Source organism: Siphateles boraxobius, unplaced genomic scaffold (assembly GCF_051911475.1).
Source record: "Siphateles boraxobius isolate OS27281-9 unplaced genomic scaffold, OSU_SipBor_1 66, whole genome shotgun sequence".
Taxonomy (NCBI): domain Eukaryota; kingdom Metazoa; phylum Chordata; class Actinopteri; order Cypriniformes; family Leuciscidae; genus Siphateles; species Siphateles boraxobius.
This window is the reverse complement of record NW_027509193.1, coordinates 23,751,394-23,773,776: the sequence shown is the minus strand read 5'-3', so window position 1 is coordinate 23,773,776 and position 22,383 is coordinate 23,751,394. Positions and strand designations below refer to the sequence as shown.

Below are 22,383 nucleotides of genomic sequence, written 5' to 3'. Positions count from 1 at the left end.
ATTTGTGTAGAAACTCTAATACATTACAGCAAAATAAAAGGAATTTTCTCAAATTTAGTACAAAATCCTTGTTACACATATTTCTTTAATGTTTTTTATTTATTTATATCTCAAATTGTTTTATTCAGATTGCAAATTTTAATCTCCAACCATAGTTGTGTTCTCCGGGGACTTTTTGAGAAGGCTGGGTGAAAAAGAAAAGAGTGAGAGAAATAAAAGAGAGGGAGAAGGTTAAAGGGGAAGAGAGATACAGGCGAGAGAGGGATGGAGAGTCTTTTTCTGCTCTATCAGGGTGGAATAATTGGCACTTCATGTGGAAAGACCCAGGCTCTCTGGGCTCTCTCTTCACCCCCATCACTCTCCTCTTCACTCCTTTTACCCACCCTGTCCATCCATCTCCCTCACAACTGCTTAGAGTTTGAGCAGATCTCAGTCGAACACTTTCAGATTCCTGTCACAGAGGAACCGAAAGAGTGTTTGTGAGTGACTGATGGAAACAGAGATGTGTATATGCTCATGTTCAATAAACCCACCAAGTGAATGGTCAGTTTCTTCTAGCATAGTGCATTGTGAGTGTTTTAAATGTATGTGGATTCGCCCTTATGTGATGAAATCCACACGTAGAATTGTGTACCAGGCTAGCATCATGCATGAATGATCCTAACCTGAATAACGTTGTCCTGTGTTTGTCTTCCTCCCATCCTCCCCTTCTTCCTGCATTGTCCTCTGTCACCGCTACCTGCCTGCGTGTCACCTGCCATCGTTTCGTCGGCCCTCATGGCAACCATTCACGTCCAACCCCTCGATCCAGTGAGCAGAAGTTAGCAACCCAAACCAACCTGACCTGACCAAGGCTTGTCCACCTCCTCCTCTGCCGTCTTCACCACAACTTCTTTATCAACATCTCCTGACTGAAGCCTACAATCCTTTACCCAGTTCCTCCTTGTCGATCCTATATAGGTTTAAATGGCCTAAAACATCATGCAGTTGTCAGTATTCTCCAGAGCCTGATTCATTCCTTAGAGAAACTGTCTTGTGGGAGCGATTAATGGCACAATACAGCTAAACCAAACCTTAAACATCTCACAAAATGTCTTTATTCAATTTTTTTTTACGCTCTGTTTTCTTCTCTACCCACTCTTTTGTCCTTTATCCCCTCACTTTGCCTTCGCCATCCGTTCCCTCAGGCTCTAAGTCTGAACATCAGCAGAGCCAGAGCAACAGAGTCGCTCCTCGCAAGCAACAGAGCCGCTAGCTTCTCTGGCCACCTGCCTTCCAGATTACGGAAGTACCCCCAGGAGGTGGCGCTGTCCTCCTTGACTGCCTCCTCTAACCAGGCCAAAGCACTTCTGGCTGGCCTTTCCGCGTCCAGCCTCTCAGCCGAGGCCCTCCTCCTCTCGTCCACCTTCAGACACCACCGGTTACTGAGAGAGAAGAACTTCGACTCCTCAAGCCTTCCTCTTCCCATCTCCAATGGCCGCTCCCCTCCCTCTCCGACCTCACCCACGTCTTCTTCCTCGCCCTCATCACCCTCGGCTCCCACCTCTCTGAGTCTGTCCTCACTGGCCCTAAAACCCTCCGCCATCCACAGCCTAGAGTTTGACAAGGAACGGGACAAGAATGAACCCAAGACGGTGACTCGGGATGACATGGAATAAGGAAGGAAGTTGCTGGAATTGTTTCATATATAGGATGCAGACAGCACAAGTAGATGAAATGAAATGCAACTGACCTAAAAGAAAGTTTTGTGGGGCTTAGATTCTGTAGCTTTTGTTTCTGACTCCCTGTTCCTTGGTTATCCTTACCAAGACAACTTGTGGATAACAGAGATGTGGTGCACTGAGACAGATAACTTACTTACCGTTCTGCCTCGTGGGTTCCCTTTTCTTTAGTTTGTGAGCAAATCCAAACTGTAAACCCTACCTACCATACATTTCTGCCAGTTCCCCAAGTAGAGAACCAACAGATGGGCTTGGACACTCACCACCAGCCTGTTTCCAGCTCCACCGCGCAGCCAGCATCACACCACCCACGGGAGGCCTGGGGAAGGACTCTTTACCCAAACCCTCATCCATTTGCCAAATATCACATTTTGGAGATCTAGCTGAGTTCGATAGATGTCCATCAAGTGTAAAATCAAGACTGTAAGACTATGTAAAACCAAGTAGAGTTGCAATAATCGAAAGTGAGTACTGTAGTAGTTGGTGTTTGTTGAGACGTTTTATTGCTATTATCTATATCAACAAAAGGAATGTTAAAAAAAAATACAGCAAAAACTTAATGTGAAGGCAACATCACTCGTTCTAATTGTAGATTTTGGCTATCAGTCATACTGCTAAAAGAAAATAACTGAAATTGGTGCTATGATTAACATTTTTGCTGATTATACATTCCCTTAAAGTGATAGCTCACCTAATAATGAACATTCTGTCATTATTTACTCTTACATTGTTCCAAACTTTCTTTCCGAATTTCTATTTTTATTTTTTGTCCGTACAGTGGAAATCAATGGGTGTTGTTTTGGACCCCATTGACTTTCATTGTGCGGTCAAAAAACATTCTTCAAAATATCATCTTCTGTGTTCCACAGAAGAAAGTCATACAGGTTTAGAAAGACATGGGGGTGAGTAAATGACAGAATTTTAAATTTTGTGTAAAATATCCTTTTAATGCACATGCACTGCCTAAGATTCAAATTTTATTCTCAAATAGGTCTTCATACAGCAGTTTTACATGTTTACTTTAACAAGTTTGGCATGACAAAAGAAGAATTGTTGGTAACTGGAAGCCTGCTTACTTTCTATAGTATATTACGGGATGGTTTTGGTGCTGTTTTTTCAAGTTCTTAACAGTCAAAGTTTCCCTATGTAAGGATATATTTAGGATATATCCCTAGTTGTCATTAAAGAAGCACAACAGGTTTTAGAGGCTAAAGTACAATGATCTGACAATCATCAAACGTTCGGCACAAGCTGTCTTAACCTTTTGGCCTCCCGGATTGCGAAATTTAATTCCAATATAAAATGAACAAACAGATGGTTAGGTTCACCGTGTAGGGGTTGCACAAGCAAGATAACTGAGGGTAATTCCACAGCATGAATGCCAGTGGAAGTGAACCATCGAGTGAAAGACATCTGTGCGCTAGAGCATTCCAACAGAGCAATCCTTTTTCCAACCGTTGATTACTTTTCTATCAAAACCACAGACACAAATCATTTTAGGAAGGTAATTGTGTGCCAGTTTATGATTAGCTATGGGGATAAAAAAAATGTCACATACGTTATGTAATCTGGTTATGTTTCATACTGAGTGTTTGTTGTTGTTTTTCATTGATGCTCTGCTTATTCCCACTCATCTTTTCTTATGATTCCAGTTCTCATGACAGACACACACGCACTCACAATGTTAAAGCTTTTTTTCCTTCTCATAAGGGTATTCCTATGTTGTGAATTTGTCAGTGCCACAACCTGCAGGTTTCCTCATGAGCGCAGTGAATTTAAATTTGAAAAGGTGAGTGAAAGCAGAATAGAATGAGTTTGAATAGAGGAAAATGGGAGATTTTTCCAACTTTCTGACAAAATTAATGTGTGAAATTGATTGCTCGTGGTGCAGGGTTTAAAATAATGGCTTAAGCACTAGGTCGACAGCGAGAGTAAATGGCCAGAGAGAGAGATTAGTGGTATTACTCCGTGTCTAGCAGCCAAATTGGCCAGTAATTAATGTCCGAAGTTCACAATGATTCACAAGGGAGGTCCTGTGAGAGGCAAAAAGGTCACGCGTAGGCTGTTACATGCATGGAAACGTCTTCGTTTAAGGCATGGCTTGACTAGTGTTGTTTGAATTTAATTGAACATCTGTGAATGAAAGAGAAAAGCAATGCTATATTTGTAATTCATGTCTGGATTTGCTAGTTACATTACAAGTTGAACAATCAGGTGGCTCACTGGTTTGCTAACTTCTTAAAATCACATTTGTCCAAAAAGATTGATACTTTTCTTGATTTTTGCTCCAGATCTTTCAGACTCTATCTTTTTAAGTCCTGTCTGGAAAGCTAAGCAACATATTCACAGCTCTTCTGCTAAGGGCCTATTTAAAGACCCAGACCAAACTACTTGTACAAAATAGCAAATGAGACGAATTTAGCAATTCATGCTGCAGTGAGCGCACTCAAACGATCAAAATGTTACCCTTGTGGCTACGATTTCTCAGAAACGAGAAGTGGTTTTCATGCTTGAATGGAGAGGCTAAGAATCTACAGTACTTCCTCTTAGTAAGTGAGCTAAGAAAATACTTTCTTGACCCTCTCAGAGACTGCGATGAACACATGTAGGAAAGTGGTGAAGTCTCCCTTTTTTAAAAATAGGATCTTTCTCTCTCAAAACATACGAAGACATCAGCTCACACATGATATGTGCTCACACATGATATGTACATCTTAAAAGTTAGTCATTTATTTTTCACTCAACACAGTAAAAATGTATGATGCAAGATTTGCGTTTGTATATTTTTTGTTCATTGGTTTTATAACTGAGATTTATTTGTACATATTTTTGTTTTTGTAATCCTGAGGAAATATATAGCACACTAGAAAATTATTTATTCATAAGAGAAGTGTTTTGTATATTGAGTTGAAAATATTACTCTGTACAGCCCAGTTCATGTACAATGTATAGCTGCATTTTAACCACAGGTTTACAGTTTTCTTAATTATAATTTTTTTGAGTTGTTTTAAGTGTTGGGTGAATCTGGAAAAAAAAAAAAAATCCAGCCAGCCAGTCAAAAGAATTTTGAAGTAATGTGATCCAGGTGGAATCTGGTTTATTGCTGATACTTATGAATCTGTATTGTGACCTGAGAATGTTATTTTCTAACTGTTAATTTGTTGCTTTGGGTGAAATTAAAAAGTTGGAAATAATGGCATGTACATGAAATGGCAGAGCACTCGTCTGCCCTCTAGTGGAAGGGATTAAGTCTGCAACTTCATTGCTTATAGTGTAGTTCCTCAGTGAGACACTACTGACAAACAGATGTTTAAATTGAGTCAATGTTCAAATGCCTTGGTCAGTGAAACTTCAGTGCTTCTGACACAATCTGCAAATTTTGACTTGCAGGTTGGAGTTTTCCCCCTTTGGAAAGACAGCAGGAATTAAGAGCTGGATGCTTCTGCTAGTTATAGTATGTATATCTGGTTTACTTAGCCAAAAATAGTAATTTGTAGAAAGCACATTCTTTGTTAAATGCTCTATGATGGAACGACTTTATGTAGAATATTTTACCAGAGCTCTTTAGTCCCTTAAATGGGATTTTTCTACATGGATGTGTGGATGTTACAAAATTCTGACATCAAAGAAGAAGAATAAAATACTACAAAACAGTAAAAGAAAAAAGAAACATAATAAGACTATAACATGTAAATAAAATCGTAATTATTAGAGTCCTACAAAATTATGTCCAGAAAAAAAAGTTTTATTTAAAAGATGGAGTTATAAGCTATATATTAAAAGTTTTAAAATACTAAAAACAAGAATTATAGCAATGCATGTACATACTAAAAGCAATCGCACGGTGCAGATGATTTTAAAAAACAAAGTTATCTACATGTTTTTTTTAAAAGAGTCAACGGAGAGAATAGTGAGATCAAGTGCACTGATTTGAGGTTCACAGTTGTAGTGTCCAAGTAGGAAAAAATGACTTTTTATATGTCTGATATCTTTGTGGCTCAGGCATGTCCAGTCTTACTGTAACCTGTGGTGATGTGGTAACCAGACTTGATTGGCAAGCTCTGAGTGTGTTTTACTGAATGACTGAGCTCAATGACTTAAACTCAGCTCTAACCATCAACGCTCCAGTAATGGTGCGAGCCCTTTTCCCACGCTGTGACCCTCCCATATAGACTAGAGTAATGTACCAACTGAGAATCGCTCTATATACAAATAAGATATATAAACACCTATAGATACAGAAGAAAATGAAATTAATTTGTCAGTGTGGATGCCATGATAACTTTGTGAGAAATGTGACTTTATTATTTTTTTTCCTGTGAGAAAATGTTGAGAGCTGAGACCTTTTGTACATACTTGCTGTGGTTGTGTGTCTAATAAAGTAAAGCTCTCTTCTACGACAACATTTACACTGAGTCTTTTTTTTTTGTCTTTGAGAGCACACAATATATAAAACTACTGTACATTTTTTTAACCTTTGACTTTAAGAATTGTTCAAAAAAACGATTTGTGTTTCATATATAGGCTGTATAAAAGTATTGTTGCCATCTTTGAGCACAATTTCATTAGCAAAATTATGAAAATTTAAGCTCAAGTAATTGTTCACGTTCACAAAATTATTTTTACGCCTTATGTACAATTATATTATGATGGCTTTTAACAGATTCTCATTTTAAGAGCATGGAATGTGTTTGTTAGTGCAGTGGTTCTCAACTCCAGTCCTCGGGACCCACTGCTCTGCACATGTTTTATGTCTCCTTATTTAACACACCTGATTCAGATCACCAGCTCATTAGGAGAGACTCCTTGGTCTGAACTGAGTGTGTCAGATAAGAGAGACATACAAAATATGCAGAGCAGTGGGTCCCGAGGACTGGAGTTGAGAACCACTGTGTTAGTGTGTTTGTTTGTGTGTGTGCATTTTCTGCGAATGTGTGTTTGTATGTATGTGTTTTCCAGAGTTATTTTCTCACTGCACAGATTGAAAATAGTTTAATATTTAAAGAATAAGACCAGGTTTTTATGTACAGAAGTGTCCAGCGGGAAGGAGAGAAGTATATTAAGGTAACCCTCAGTTGTCTTGTCGTGGAGCTGCTCTCCGACCATCACCTCTTCTGTAGGGTGAATTTCTTAAATCTAATAACACACATAAACATAGAGTCTTACCATTCAGGTTATTACACATTATATATTAGATATTCAATCTACCTGACCTAAAATATAGAATAGTTGAAGTAGGTGGCAAATCACCCCAGTTTACACCTAAAGGAAAGTGCTTATGGTTTGTAACACACAACTTTCGTAACACATTTTTACCTGTGATAATGCCCTCAATGGCCCCGTCTGTGACTTGGGGCTTCACCTGTCTTTTCTTTAGCTCTGCAATCAAGTCCATCTGAGGCATTTTGGGCATCATGGGACCCTGATCGAAGTAGGAGAAAGTTTTTCAGGGGAATAACTTCAGTTGTGCAGTTCTAATCATTGCTTTAAATTAAATTAAATCAAATTATATAGTTTATATACAGTATATATATATATATAGGGAATTTCCTCTGAGGAAGCAGGGGAGGCAGTGCTTCATCAAAAAATGGGATGAGAAGCAATATTACAAAAATAAAACAACATATTACAAATTGTCAAAGAAGTATATATAAATCAAGAGATTATATAAATTATTTTTTTCTAAACTGGGTAAAGTTACAGCGGGAATCCCCATCTGTCTTGCTATATATATATACAGTTTATTCAACCCCTGTTGCTAATCAGGTTTATCTGCAAAATTGATAGACTTTCAGCTGTTTGCAATTAACAAATCAAACAAGAGTAATTGAAATAGCACAACACAACAAACCTTTAAATTGGTTTCCCCAAATTCAACTGAAAATGCAACTTTTAATGATGCAGTCTCAAAATTATTCAACCCCCTGAATAGATTCCTTCAAAACAGAACAAATCTGCAAAACAGGTGTTGTCAAGCACATCTGATGCAACTAATCAAGGGCTTCATTAGTCGCATCAGGTGTGCTTGAGCTAAAACACATGAAATATCTGAACTGGCTAGGTTTGTTGAGTTTCAGGTTTTTTCTACATTCTAGAAGTATGGCAAAGTCAAAAGAATGTTTCAAAAGAAGAAATTGTCGCCCTTCACAAACAAGGAAGAGGATACAAAAATATAGTGAAGGCAATAAATGTTCCTAGAGACACCGTTGGAAGCATAGGACCTGCGGCAAGACTTGGTGGCAACAGGCAACAGGTTTCAGCTTATACAGTAAGACACGTACTACACGCATGCGGTTTCCATAACATAACTCCAAGACATACACCACTACTGACCCAAAAGCACAAGAAAAGGGCTCAAAGTCAAGAAGTTTTGAGATTCTGTTCTGTTTAACGATGAAGCAAAACTGGATCTTTTCGGCCCTATGGATCAGCGGTATGTCTGGATGAGAAGATTGAAGCATATGCTGAAAAGAACACTGTCTACAGTTCAAAATGGTGGGGCTCGGTGATGCTCTGGGGCTGCTTTGCATCCTCTCGCACTGGAAACCTGCAGCGTGTGGAAGGCAAGATGGATTCATTGAAGTATCAGGAAATCTTAGGAGAAAACATCATGCCTTCAGTGAGGACGCTGAAGCTTGGGTGTCATTGGACCATCCAACAGGACAATTATCCCAAGCATAACTCAAATTCCACCTAGGCTTGGTTGCAGAAGGAGTTCTGGAAGATTCTACAGTGGCCATCAAAGTCACCTGACTTGAACCCCATAGAAAATCTCTGGTGGAATTTGAAGGTTGCAGTTGCGGTTGCATGCAAACCAAGGATTTTACTGAACTAGAGGCTAAGATTCCTCAGAAACGCTGCCAGAAGCTGGTGTCTGCTTATTCATCTTGTTTGCAGCAGGTCATAACAGAAAAAGGATGTTTCTAGTAAGTACTAAAGATGCTTGCCATTAAGGAGTTGAATAATTTTGAGACTGGAAGTCATTAAAAGTTGCATTTTTAAATTTGGGGAAACCACTTGAAACATTTGTTGTGTTGAGCTATTTTACTTTTGTTAGATTTGTTTATTGCAAACAGCTGAAGTCTGTAAATGTTGCCAATAAACCTGATTTGCAATGGGGGTTAAAACATTTGATATATATAATGTCTTTTGTAAATAAACCTTTTGAGGGGTGGCATCTTTTTTCTTTGGGGAAGGGGCTGCTGCCTGTTCTTCTGCTGCAATCTCCTGTTTTTTCTTCTGTTCATTGTCATGTTCTGCTTGCTGTTGTGTGAAAAAATAATACGCCATCATGGTAATTAATAATCAAATGGTGCAGATCTTTGTATAGAGCTCAGCTCATTTAAAATGTTTGTTTAACTTTTTATTCCTTTATGTACTTCAAAGAATTCCTCTAAGCATGTAAACGATCAAACAGCTTTAAATAATGGTATGTTTTGACATGAACATGTTCAAAAGCCTGTTGGTAAATGTTACTGTATCTCACCTTATAAGCTTTGATGAACCTGACAAAGAGTGGGAAGAACATGGAAGGCTGCGTTGTCTTTGGGTTCTCTCCGTAGTACTCAACTACAGACATGTATGCCTCCTTGTTGGCAGAAAAGAAAAAAAAGTCAGCAAGAATTAGTTTGTCAAATAGTTTGTTCATGTGCATGTGTGCATGCATGGTCCTGTGGTCTCACCTGTGCTGTCTTGCCATCTTTAACAAGTGAGTCTAATATGTCACTGTTGGCCTTAACAAACTCTTTCAGCGCTGGGATGTCATCCTGCACTAGGAACTCCTTCTTGGTCCCTTCCATCCCTCTCTCCAGAGATCTCACATCCTGTAGCACACTGTCCAAAGACACTGAGAGAGAGCAAAGTTTAAAGAGAAAAGAGACACTACATTATTATTGATAAGCAGGGATTGCACATTTTGTATGTAAAGTATATCATGCGATGTAACTATGTTGTACCATTCATACTGTATGTCTTACCTAGCGCAGCCTTGTCTACAAAACGGAGTTCAGTGTGGAAGGAGGCGAGCTCAGGGTATTTCTCATGGACCATATTCGCAATGAAGTGTAACAAAGTCTGTGTGCGGTCTGTGGACTTAGTATCCAAAAGCTGAAAGACACAAGAGAGTGAGACAGTGAGGACGCTGAGTTTTACTATTGCCACTAAAGACAGATGCAGAGATAGATTAAGTTTTCTTTAGAATCCATTAGCCTCTTTGTTTCTGTTTCAGATGCCTCTACATCAAAGGTCAATATGTGCAAGTTCAGCCATCTCTCATAACTAATACAAAAAGAGCTTCCCAAAACTCTCACCTAGGCCTTTAACTTTCTGCATGCATAATACTGAAGCCCTGCGTAACAGAAACATGACCCTTGAAGTTACAATCTCCAGGCTCACTCACCAGGTCAAGGCTCTGCAGACGGAACCCACACGCTGCTCCTCTTTTACTGCTGTTCATGTAGTTCCCAAAAGCCAGGATGATCTGAAACAGGAGATTGAAAAGTGAGTCGCACTGAAGGAGCGCCCAATTAAATCATCTGTGCACAAATTAGGTCTGCTCACCTCTAAAATCTTTTTTAGCTTTGATGAAGACTTGAGGGACACTGAAGCCGCAATGATGGCATCCAATTGCTACAGAAACAGGTGGGACAAAAGGATTTTTTTTTTTAATAAAACATAAGCATTATGTCAGGTACAATAGCCAAATTGTGATGCGAACTGACCGGCTGCAGACGTTTCATGCTCTCAGGGAAGTTGCCCATGAAGGTGAGGGTATTGATTCGCTGAGCAAGGCGTGGGATTTTACCAAAGGTGCTGATGAAACGGTCCTCAACGCTCAGGTCCTCTAGTGGCCGCCCTTCCTTCTCGTAGTTCTGGAGTAACTTCATCTCATACTCCGATGGGATAAAACGTTCCAGAAGCTCCAGAAAGTCTAGACTCAGAGATTGTTGATCGTATCTGAGAGAAAGAAAGAGAGAACTGAGTTAACATGCTAGTCCATTTTTGTTGGTGCAAAACCTGAGCTAATTCTTACCTTTCAATGGCTGTGCAGATGTCATTGGGGCTCATGCCTCCCTTACGGAGGGTGATGGCAAGGTTCTTGGATTTGTTAGCCTCCAGCAGGGACACCTTACTGGGGGCCTTCTCAGCCACCTTAACCTTGAGCTTAGAAAGATCTGGTGCAGGACCTTGAGCCTTGGTCTTAAACTGCTCCGCAAACAGATCCATATTCATCTCCTTAGAAAGCGAAAGTGTAATAGATTAATTGAAAGTCGTTCAAAAACCTGTATGACATTCTTTCTTCTGGGCAAAGGTATTTTGAAATAATATTTTATCAAACAATGAAAGTGTATGGGGTCCAGTGCCATTTTTTAATCTCATTGACTTTCATTGCATGAACAAAAACAGTTGTATGGATCCTCAAAATAATAATTGTTTGTCCCGCTGAAGAAAGTGATACAGGAATGTCATGAGGGTGAATAAATGCTGACAGAATGTTCATTTTTGTGTGCAGGATTTCTTTGCTGTTACCTCTAACACTTGCTCATCATTTAGCTCGTTAAACACCGTTCCCGTCACTTGATTGGGCTTCAAAGCCTGCCAGTTTAACAGAGGCATTCTGAACTTTGTTTGAATTGGTTTGCGTGCCTTGGGTCCTGTGTAGAACAATTGAAAAGATGAATAATGTATATGGTCACCCAGCTCAAGCTGCCTGTCTGTATGCTTATTTCTGTAATTGTAAAAAGTTTTGTCCCTTTACCTGTCTCAGCCCCAAGGGCAGGAGGAGCTCCTGGTGGGGGTGGCGGCCCTAAGCCAGGTGGGGGCGGGGGTGGTGGGGGACCTCCGCTAGGAGGGGGGGGAGGAGGGGGAGGTGGAATACCTCCACTTCCAGGAGGAGGTGGCGGTGGTGGTGGTGGAGGAGGAGGAGGCGCTGCAGCGCCAGGCAGTGGAGGAGGTGGAGGAGGTGGAGGCGGTGCTCCAGCTGGAGGGGGCGTGGCTTGAGAAGCAGGATCTGACACAGTCACTGTGAACATTAAACAGATGGTATGTTATCATCAATGTAGCTAGCTAAAGGTAAACATTTTCAGTTCACTATAAGCCAACCACTAGCAGAACTTTTGCAGAAGTGCTCCTACCTGTTTGAGTGACAATTTTTTCTATGGTGACTGGAATGACTTCAATATCCAGGCTTCCAGAGGCTGTGCGCTCCAGCCGGACTAAGCCTTTCTCCTGCAGTTCCCCCAGCTTCACCTCCAGTTTGGACTCCTTTTCACTCACTTTCTCTCTCTCAACTTGCGAGGGCTGCGACATATGCTCCTGCTCTCGTTCTCTCTCCCTTTGTATCTCTCGTTCTCGTTCTCTCTGCTGCAAAGTGCTCACCTGGGTACAGGACTCTCGCAAGCTCTCCTGTTACACACACAAACACACACAGGTAAAGGTTTAGAGTGGGTCAGTGACTGTTTCGCTATTTTTATTTTTTAAGTACATTACATGTTTGTACTGCACTTGGCATGCTAAATATATACACTGCAAAGCATAGATAAATGCAGTTTAATACCTTCAGCAGTGCTGATTCTTTAGTGGCCTGCATTAGTTGTTTCTCCAGTTCTGACATTTTTTCCAGAGCTCCATTCTCATATTCCTGCAATCTGGCATTCAGCTACAGCACAAGAATATACACACACTTATGAGTAAAAGTACAGCTTACCTACATTATGAGGCATGTGTGCCATGCGGTAGATGATTATGTGCAAATGTGTTTGTGTGGAAAGTGTATATTTAACCTGTGCATTGGTCTCCTGCAGTTCTGTTACATGCTCCATTATGTCCCCTTTACTCTCAGCATCCTCCAGAAGAGCTCCAACATCAAACACATTATCCAAGTACGCCTGAATCTGCACCTGCAACTTCTCACTTTCCATTTCCTTTAAGGACTGCTGACACACACCCATACAAACAAACAAGCAGTTGTGAGTTACGTCAGACGGATCATGCACAGCTTCATGAATACACACTGCATAGAAAACATTTGAAATACTGTGTTAAGTATGTGTAAGATGTATGTAACACTAGACTGACCTCTAAGTACTGGTCAAGACCCAGCTGGGTGAACTCATATTGAAGATGCACACGGAAGTTCATGTTCTCCACTGAGTGGACCACAATGTTTATGAACTGCATGCAAGCCACCTTTGAAGAAAAAGATTAAATAAATATAGTACAAAATCATTCATATTTCATCAATTGTTGTCATCTTCTTAACTGAAAATGAATGTGATTCACGCCAAAGCTTACCATGAAGTCTATGTTGCTGTCGTCATTCATGAAGTATTCCATTAGCTTCTCAAAGCGGTTCTTCTCTCCACTCACCTGTGAGAAGGTGGGCCACACATAGATGTAAGTGTTGAGCAAGACACCCACATTATTCTATGCTACAAAATGTATAGACTTGTTTGTGTGTGGGAGGCATTTGTGTAGTATTGATAGCACAATTTGTGATATATATGTAACTTATGTAACTATCTTAAAATATGCCAGTGCCATTGTTTTGTCTAAAGATGCACAGCAGTGTTTTTTACAGCAGGCATGTGTACTTAAAGTCCTAATTGAACTAAGGCTTAATTATGGCTTAATTTAACCCCTGTCTGTGAAACCAGGCCTTATAATGTTACAAAATATTTCTGTCAAATAAATGCTTTTGAATTTTCTATTCCAGGATCATGTGACCCTGAAGACTGGAGTAATGATGCTGAAAATTCAGCTTTACATCACAGGAATAAAGTACATTTCTAAAATATATTTGAATAGAATCAGTTATTTTGAATTGTAATAATATTTTAAAATATTGCAGTGTTCACTGTATTTCTGATCAAATAAATGCAGCCTTTGTGAACATTACAAAATCTTATAGTCCGACCCAAACTTTTGAATGATAGTGTATAGAATATTACATAAATATATTAAGTAGAAGTAAAAGATTAGAGTTATTTCAATGTTTTAAGGAATATATTTGGGCAGATATTGAAATGAAATTTCTTGAACAACTGCAAAATCCCATTATAAAAAAAGTGTGTATGTAAATGTGTAAAAGGCTAGTCATCTTACTTCTTTAAAGTTGTCAAAGGCTGAGATAATGATGTCATGTCCTCCTCTAACCAGACACACTGCCGCCAACAGCTCTAGCACAAGAGCTTTAGTCCTATGGACAGTGTATTGCAGTTTATTACCAACTCAGACAACAAACACACACAAACCACATACCCTGTACAGACACCCTTACCTGGGGTTTTTGTTGTTGAGACTAAGTGTGATTTCATTGACACATCTGGGGTGCGTCATCACTAAATTGAACCCAGACTGTTAAAAAACAGACAAGTCACATTAGGTTTTTCTAAAATGATCTTTTGAGTAACTGTGCCTTTTCGTGTTTATGTGCTCCTCACTTCTACGTACCTGATAATTCATGATCGCACGCAGACACATAATACAGAGGTGAACATCGTCTCTTTGACTGGCCAATCGGGCATTTCGCATAGTTTTTCTGCTATGGGCCAAAGAAGTTATTCTGATGTGGAAAAGCACAGAATGAACAAAAGATGAGCACATTAACAAATACACTTATCTGCATGAGAAGAACATCTAAACATGTAATCGCTGTAATTTAGGGTGTGTTCTGACTCACCGGACAGTGAGTGCACGTGCTGCTCTGGTCATCCCGTGTGAGGGAGAATGGCTGACATTTTTGGCTAGATCCTCCACTGATCTTTCTGACAACCTCCTGTTGTCTAATACAGAGCTCCCATTTTCCATAGATTCCAACTCAAACCTGAGAAACACGCCAGCACAGGATCTGAGGTCATTTCTTTGTTGCAGAGAGACTATGCGATTAATGTGGTGAGTGAATTACATATTTTTTCAGAATCTATGATTTAGTTATAAAATCTTCTTAGACAATTATTGCAAACTCATTAGATGACAATAATGGTGTTCATGTGGAATGTTAGTATACAGAATAAACATACGGTGCATCACTTTGAGCATATGCCAAGAAGTCCACCAGGACATCTAAGCCTTGGTTTTCCTCATTCAGAAATTCCTGAGCCCACCTATAAAGAATAAAAGTAATATCACGATAGGAAGAAGTGCTACAATACAAAGTACTTTTTGTTTTTAATGTAGAAAAACAAGCAACACTTTAGTTTAGGGTCCACTTCTCACTATTAAGTTGCTTATTAGCATGCATATTACTAGGATATTAGCTATTAGTACTTATAAAGCACATATTAATGCCTTTTTCTGCATGACCATATTCTTCATCGCTTAATCCTACCCAATACCTAAACTTAACAACTACCTCACTAACTATTAATAAGCCATAATTAGGAGTTTACTGAGTCAAAAGACAGTTAATTGTTAGTTAATAGTGAGAATTGGACCCTGATCTAAAGTGTGACCGAAAAACATGAACATAATTTGGAATCATTGTAATTCTTAAAAGGAATTTCACAGTTCTAGCTTTTGGAGCAGCTCCTTAAAGCGATAGTTCACCCAGAAATGGAAATTATGTCGTCATTTACTCACCCTCAAGTTGTTCCAAACCTGTATGAGATTCTTTTTTCTGCTGAACACAAAGGGTTTTTTTGAAGAATTTCGGTCATCGAACAGTTGATGTTCATCGAACAGTTGATGGTCCCAAAACAGTTGATGGTAGTTTTTTATTTATTTATTTTTAGTTTTAGTTCAACAGATGAAAGAAACTCATAGAGGTTTGGAACAACTTGAGGGTGAGTAAATGATGACAGACTTTCATAGTTCATTTTTGGGTGAACTATCCCTTTGAGAAGCTGCTCTCAAAAGCTAGAACTGTGAAATTCCTATTAAGAATTACAATTATTCCAAATTATGTTCATGTGTTTCGGTCACACTTTAGATTAGGGTCCAATTCTCACTATTAACTAACAATTAACTATCTTTTGACTCAGTAAACTCCTAATTATGGCTTATTAATAGTTAGTGAGGTTGTTAAGTTTAGTTAAGGGTGAACTATCTTTGGTTTTACCAAATAAGGTAAAAAAAACATTAACCTAAAACCAAAATAATCATGATTAATTTAACCACTTTCATGTAGCCCTATCTCGAAATGTCCCTATGGAAGTATTCTATTATTCAAGTTCAAAATTATCTTTAATTTTTTATTCAGGAGTAGCAATGAAGTCTATCATTGCACTTTACTAGAAAATCAAGCTGCCACTAACCCAATGTGATTGGTTCTAAGAGAGATCTCCAGCTCTCTCAGGACTTGAGTTGACTCCTGCACACGCTTCTTAAACTGTGGAGAATGAATCACAGAGTGACAGACAATCATTCACGTGTTTTCATCTGGACTTTTTGACAGGTGGGTGTCAGCACTGAAATGGGGTAAAAGAGAAATGAGAGTGTACGGAGGTGTTGAGGGAAAGAACTGACCCTGCGCGCCACTCCACCTTGGTCCTGGTAGAAGCTCTTGATTTTAGTCAGGTAAGCCGAGGGAGGGTTTTTCACCTGAAAACGCTCCTAAGAGACATTGGGAGAAAGACAAACTATGAATGAACTAATTTCCAGCCATGTTGATGGGGACTTTTAGAAGATATTTAAATGCTCATTAGTACCATAAAATAATACATTCCAGTTATATACATTGCAATTAAAAATTTTGGGGTTGGTATGATATTTTTTATGTCCTCGAAAGAAGTCTCTTCTGCTCATCAAGGCATTTATTTGATCAAAATACAGTAAAACAGTGATATTGTAATTTATTCCTGATATCAAAGCTGAATTTTCGGCATCATTACTCCAGTCTTCAGTGTCACATGATCCTTCAGAAATCAGTCTAATATGATGATTTGCTGCTCAAGAAACATTTCTGATTAATGTCAATGTTGAAAACAGTTGTGCTGCTTTCATTTTTGTGAAAAAAATGATCCATTTCTTAGGATTGTTAGATAAAATGAAAGTTCAAAAGCAATCAAACAGCATTTATTTGAGTTGGAAATCTTTTGGAAGATTATAAATGTATTTACTGTCACTTTTGATTAATGGATCCTTATAAATAAAGTATTAATTTCTTTAAAAATATATATATATATATATCTTAGTGACCCCAGACTTTTGAACGGTAGTTTATATCCATCTAAGATTCTATATAAGTGCGACAGATGTATTCATTTATTTTTGTAACTGAAGGTGGAATATAGCCTACATAATGCCCACGGTAAGAAATTTTGCTGTGTGCAAACGCTACCATAACAACTCTCTGCATAGCTAAAGCTTGCATCCCACAGTTGTCATAGAGACACAAATATTAACACAGGAAGTGCGTAGACAAGGTTTCACCACATTAAGAGTCTGACCTCATACCGCTGCTCATATTTTACATCTAATTCTTTCTCTCCTGTTGAGGTGTCTTGATCACTATCAACCTTTACATCATCCGCTTTAACCACACACTTGCAATCATGTTTTACTGTCATTGAAAAAAAAAACATATTTTTCAGCCTACATAATATACATTTACATAAAGAGGCTGTTGTGGGGTTTTTTCCCTTCTTATAGGCTATATTAAAGCCTGATGCATTCTCTAAAAAAGATCAGTAAATGCCTCAACCTGTATTTTAACTGAATTCTCCCAGAACAGAACAATAAAAACAGGATAGATCATTGAAATGAGAAGCATCTTTCAATAAACACTAGAGACACTTTAAAAACTGGGTCTTTAATATTTTCTCTGATATATGATTGGATGGATAAATGAAAGGGATAGTTCACCCAAAAAGGAAATTCTGTCATCATTTACTCACCCTAAACTTGTTTCAAAATTTTTTTGAGTTTCTTTCTTTTGCTGAACTCAAAAGAAGATATTTTGTAACCAGACGTTTGATGGACCCCATTGACTTCAATAGTATTTTTTCCCATACTATGGAAGGCATCAACTGTTCATCAAAATATCATCTTTTGTGTTTCAACTGAAGAAAGAAACTCATACAGGTTTGGGAGGGAGAGGGGTATGGGAGAACTTGAGAGTGAGTAGCCTAAATGATGACAGACTTTTTATTTTTGGATGCATTTTTGGGTAATCTCTTTGTAGTTTTTCAAACTAAAAAATGCTGTTTTACTCATTGCATTTCAAGCGCTTGTATAAACTGCTCATATTGCTAAATATCATGCAATATACCCCCAAAAATAATATGTACAAATGAAGTTACAGTCCTCATATAACTTGACATTTTTATCACAGTGTACAGCTCTCATATGGGCTTCTGGTATGTATCTCAATATAGTCTACCAGACAACTTCCTCTCAAAGATCACCTATACAGACATGAGGTATTATAGAAATTCAAAGAGAAAAACTGCTCAAAAATAAAGTGACTTACATATTTCAATATGAGTCATGCATTACGTATTTCAGAATGAATAATGACTCACTCCGTAAATGAGAAGTAAATGGGAGAAATGATCAAGATGTAGGCATACTCTCAATTCTACTTTTCTGTCATTATTAAAAATCTTAAAAAAACAAAACAAAAAACATAAAGTTGATCGACAGATGACAATATTAGTATCTCACCTGATCACAAACCAGCTCCCATTTTTTTTCATTGTCATACTGACTCAGAAGCTTCATCTTATCAGGAGGTAGATTCATGGTGCTCTGAGAAGAGAAATGAGAGAACATCAGGTCAAAACTCTAGCAGAACTGTACAAACATGCCAGCAGACGCATTCAAATGACTGCAGTATGAATGTTTGAAGCTTACAAGTAAAAAAACAACAAAAAAACATCACAAACAAAACGCCGGATCCATTGTTCTGGATATCAAAATCGTTTAATAACTGCCGCCAGTGATACTTAATCCAGAATCCGGTTTAAACTGTGCAATAAAAAGAAAAGAAGTTGTTGTCAATGTTATAATACTAACTAGTTTGTGATGCTAATGACAACATCTGAATTCTGGAGTAATAGCATGGCAAAGTCTGAGGATGATTTATGAAGCAGACTGACATTTACAAGTATAGTGCAGCTGATGAACTCTTTACACAGTTTCGAATACCATATGATTTGCCATTTACATCATGAATATGTAACAATGATGATTGCCATTTATATCTAATGCATGAGAAGGAAATGTGACCGTCTACATTACAAAATGTGTTATGATGCAATTATTGTTCCTTCTTTAGACTACAGATATTAAAGGGATAGTTCAACCAAATGAAAATCCTGTCATTATCTAGGTTACTATTTACCCTAATTTTATTTCAAACCTGTATGACTTTTGTGGAAATCTGTAAAATGTCTCAATGAAAGTCAATAGTCTTCTGTGTTGTTTCACAGAAGAGAGAAATAAATGTCAAACAGGTTTGGAACAACATGACGGTTAGTCAATAATATATTTTTATTTTAGTGAATTATCAGGTTATGTACATATCTTATTAAATAATTGACCCTCAAGTTTATGTTTTTCTCTTTAAGATCATATGCTGTCATGTCTGACGCAATGTGACTTCCTGAAAAGATGGAACAGTTGCTTCATGTCTTGCACTTAAACACATTATTAGCAACTAACATCTATCATTAGTTCTACGTTTTATTTTACAGGTTTTACACCTAATTTTTTTGCACCTGAAATTTGATTCTGTCAACTAAATTAAGAGGGTGAGTTTGTCAAAAAAAGAAAGGGTGTTGAATGTAGAAACACTGTGTTCTTGGGTGTTTCCTCCTAAAGCAGTAAGACGTTTCCGCTCTGAGTAGGGTTTTTTTTTTTTCATGTGCGCAAAGAGCGAAATGCTTTGAGCGGTTACTGGAGGAACAGAGAGAAGGGTGGGGTACAGGGTAGGGTGGGGGACTAACTGTGGTCTACTGGTACTTAACAACAGTGTGAATAAAGCGGAGACTAGATTAAGTTGATAATTATGCACCGAATGTTAAGTTCAGGGCTTATGGAAGTATAGCCTGTGATGAGGAAATGACTGCAAAATGTGATATCCATTGGCATGCAATGGTTTTACATTCTCATATTCTAACCAAAGCTGTCGCTCGAATTTAAAAGGTCCAGGACAATACAGTAGGATGTCCCTTACTCTCCCGATTCCTCAGCAGTATAATGCCAGGTTTAGTGTAAGCATGTCCCCCTCATCACCTGATTGTGTATTTTCAGAAGGATCATATGGTCGTTTGATAGCCCATTTCTAGCTCAGAGAAACTTTGAGATGAAGTTCAAAACAAGAAATGTTGGGACATAGTTGCATTTATGAAAAGCCACAATAATTTACTCTGAGATGGCAACAGGCTTACATTTTTTGTAGTTGAAGTGAGTGGAACCACATGGAAGACAACTGAGCTTTCATTCAGCATCAATTAATTGATACAACCAATTGCCCAACAAACGCGATGACATATCTGGTATATCTTTTTCATACAGAGCTTTCATACTTTTTCATACTGATACATATCTTTTTCTTCTAAAGTGTAGGAAACTCAGAAGCGAAGAGCAGGAGACTCAGGGGGTATCTGTTAAGCAGAGTTCTTTATTGCTGTTTCATCGCTGTAGTATTCCCAAGTCTTCTCGATTCTGACTAAGGGAAACGTTCTCTTACAATTTATATACATTTAGAGGCAGGACTTAACATTGTGATGAACAAAGCATGTAAATGATGTATACAGGTTTAGGAACCTGCCCTATACGGAGAGGGTTACCAATTCCAATCTAATCAGACTAGAGAACAGGAATGGCAGGACTCTCCCGCTGAGACAAAAGCTCCCAAGAGCCACCAAGAGTTTCAGTAATCTGATTCATTTAACTTACAATAGAGAGAGACAGGAATGGCAGGCTCGATAGAGAGCAGTAATCTGACAGTAAACAGGATTTGCCGGACTCTCTTGCTGGAAACTGTTTCACAGCAAATATCATCACGATCATAACCTTAAATGCTAAATTCAGTCTACTAAACTTTCTTAGTTTCTATACTATTGTCCTGGAACCTAAATTAAAACATTTAATAAATTTGTAACACTACAGAGGATAGCCAACTGACACTGGTGTCTTAAACTGAAATGAAAGTCGAATCAAAGGTCAGTCATCAACAAGAATAAAGGGCCTCTTTTTGTCTTATGACTTCTCTTAAGTTGCCTAATTTGTCATCCCACCACTAGCAGTTCCTGTACCAAAATCCCATGTGGAACTAATGTGACTAATCGGATTGCATTAAGTCAGAAGTGTTTTTCCAAATGTGACTTTGTGCATTTCAGGTGGAAGATTGGGCAACACTTTATTTTAGTGTCCTTGTTACATATGTAATTACTATAAATTGTGCATAATTACATGCAACTAACCCTATCCTTGAGTTAATTATTATTACCAAAGACACCTTAAAGTGTAACCGAAGATTGCATGCTTTGAAATGCTCATATTAAATCTGATGATCTTTTTGATTGTCCGTTGTGCCCATTGTCTACACAACAAGAACACTCTTTTATTTTTCTACAGCTACGATATATGTTTCCAAAATGCAAAGACAGAGAATTTAATACTGACAAACCAATGTTAACGTCCTAACATAGTGGCTGACAGGAAGTGTCAAGATTAGCTGCTTTAGTTGTGTTGCTATATATTGTTTACATGTCTGTGTATAAAGAGCTCACCAAAACCGCACTGAAGCGTTCTTCTAGCTCTTCCTCGGGGGGCATGGGTAGTTTAGGAGGGGCACATTTCTTTTTAGGTGTGGAGGGTATAGGGTTTGACCCTCCTGTTGAGCCTTTGGCCTCCTGCCCCTCCATCTGCTCCAACCCACCAGCTGCGTTACCCATCACAACTTTCCTTAGAAATTCCAGGATACTGAACTGATTCTGGATCAACCACTGACAATTCCAATAGGCCAAACTCTGGAGAAACCCAGACGAATCTCTCCGCAATCCACAGGTCAAAATCCACTGAAGTGTTTAAAGTTTTCTAGTCAGTTAGATCCAGTGTAGGTGGAAGCACATAGACTCCATTGGGACATATAGTGTCAGAAAATACGAACTCCTTTTGAACAAAAACTGATTTCGAAAAAGATGAAAATTCACAAAAAAATCCAACTCACTATCAGAAAATTGCTAAAAAAACACTGATATACTCAGTCTTGCTTAGACAAAAAAAGGAACAAGAAACAAGAAAGGCCTCTGCTAATACTTTCACATTAAAGACAATCCAGTCATTTAAAAGCTCAGCTCCTTTAGCCTCTCAGTACGGCTGAGTGTGTTGATTACCGGTGTAACAGGCCTTTTCTCCACGAGTCTGCCTCTCTTTTGAGTGCTTCAGATGTTGGAGCATCTTTCTCACAACTCCACTCCCTCAGATCAAGCCTACAGAAATTTCTTTCCAAAGAAAAAACAGATGTTGGTAAATTTTTACGAAGGCACCTGTCCGAGCACACTGGCGTGTGTTACAGAAATGAGAGAGAAGCCGTCTGAGAGCAGGAGGAAACCACAGAAAAAAGCAGAAGCATCAAGCTTCCTGAACACCTCGCACTGAGAAAGAGAGACAGAGCACTGCATGGGTGTGTCAGTTTAGATTCTGTTTGTATTTGAAAAATAAGATGTCCTGCAACGCATCACACTTTACTCATGTGTGAATTTATGTATAAGTT

At 38.5% G+C, this 22,383-nt stretch overlaps 2 protein-coding genes across 39 annotated transcripts in view; one reads left to right on the top strand and one right to left on the bottom strand.

Annotated features, from left to right (window-relative positions):
• srcin1a (SRC kinase signaling inhibitor 1a) overlaps nucleotides 1-6,126 on the top strand; it is a 102,412-nt gene extending 96,286 nt beyond the window's left edge. For 29 of the 37 annotated variants that reach the window (XM_077213133.1, XM_077213155.1, XM_077213134.1 and 26 more), the window contains one exon: nucleotides 1,188-6,126. In XM_077213133.1, coding sequence (XP_077069248.1) covers nucleotides 1,188-1,658 — 471 coding nt within the window. In that variant the 3' untranslated portion in view covers nucleotides 1,659-6,126. Of the gene's footprint in view, nucleotides 1-811 lie in introns of all 37 variants that reach the window. The other 8 variants (XM_077213153.1, XM_077213163.1, XM_077213166.1 and 5 more) reach the window with 1 other exon arrangement.
• A 572-nt stretch (nucleotides 6,127-6,698) lies between these two features.
• Nucleotides 6,699-22,205, bottom strand: fmnl1a (formin-like 1a). Of its 2 annotated transcripts, none has more exons than XM_077213167.1 (26): nucleotides 21,398-22,205; nucleotides 18,324-18,407; nucleotides 16,185-16,271; nucleotides 15,974-16,047; nucleotides 14,741-14,824; nucleotides 14,401-14,544; nucleotides 14,172-14,283; nucleotides 13,999-14,075; nucleotides 13,824-13,917; nucleotides 13,014-13,088; nucleotides 12,798-12,908; nucleotides 12,503-12,655; nucleotides 12,277-12,378; nucleotides 11,855-12,125; nucleotides 11,479-11,742; nucleotides 11,250-11,374; nucleotides 10,753-10,955; nucleotides 10,442-10,676; nucleotides 10,281-10,349; nucleotides 10,120-10,200; nucleotides 9,698-9,827; nucleotides 9,404-9,567; nucleotides 9,208-9,309; nucleotides 8,883-8,984; nucleotides 7,038-7,143; nucleotides 6,699-6,857 (listed from the first exon to the last, which is right to left on the bottom strand). In XM_077213167.1, exons 1-26 carry the CDS (start codon nucleotides 21,560-21,562, stop codon nucleotides 6,793-6,795), a joined length of 3,279 nt encoding a protein of 1,092 aa, XP_077069282.1. In that variant the 5' UTR covers nucleotides 21,563-22,205; the 3' UTR covers nucleotides 6,699-6,792. The 2 variants fall into 2 exon arrangements, with proteins under 2 accessions (XP_077069282.1, XP_077069283.1); XM_077213168.1 differs by having other exon boundaries at nucleotides 12,503-12,652.
• Nucleotides 22,206-22,383: the final 178 nt, after the last annotated feature.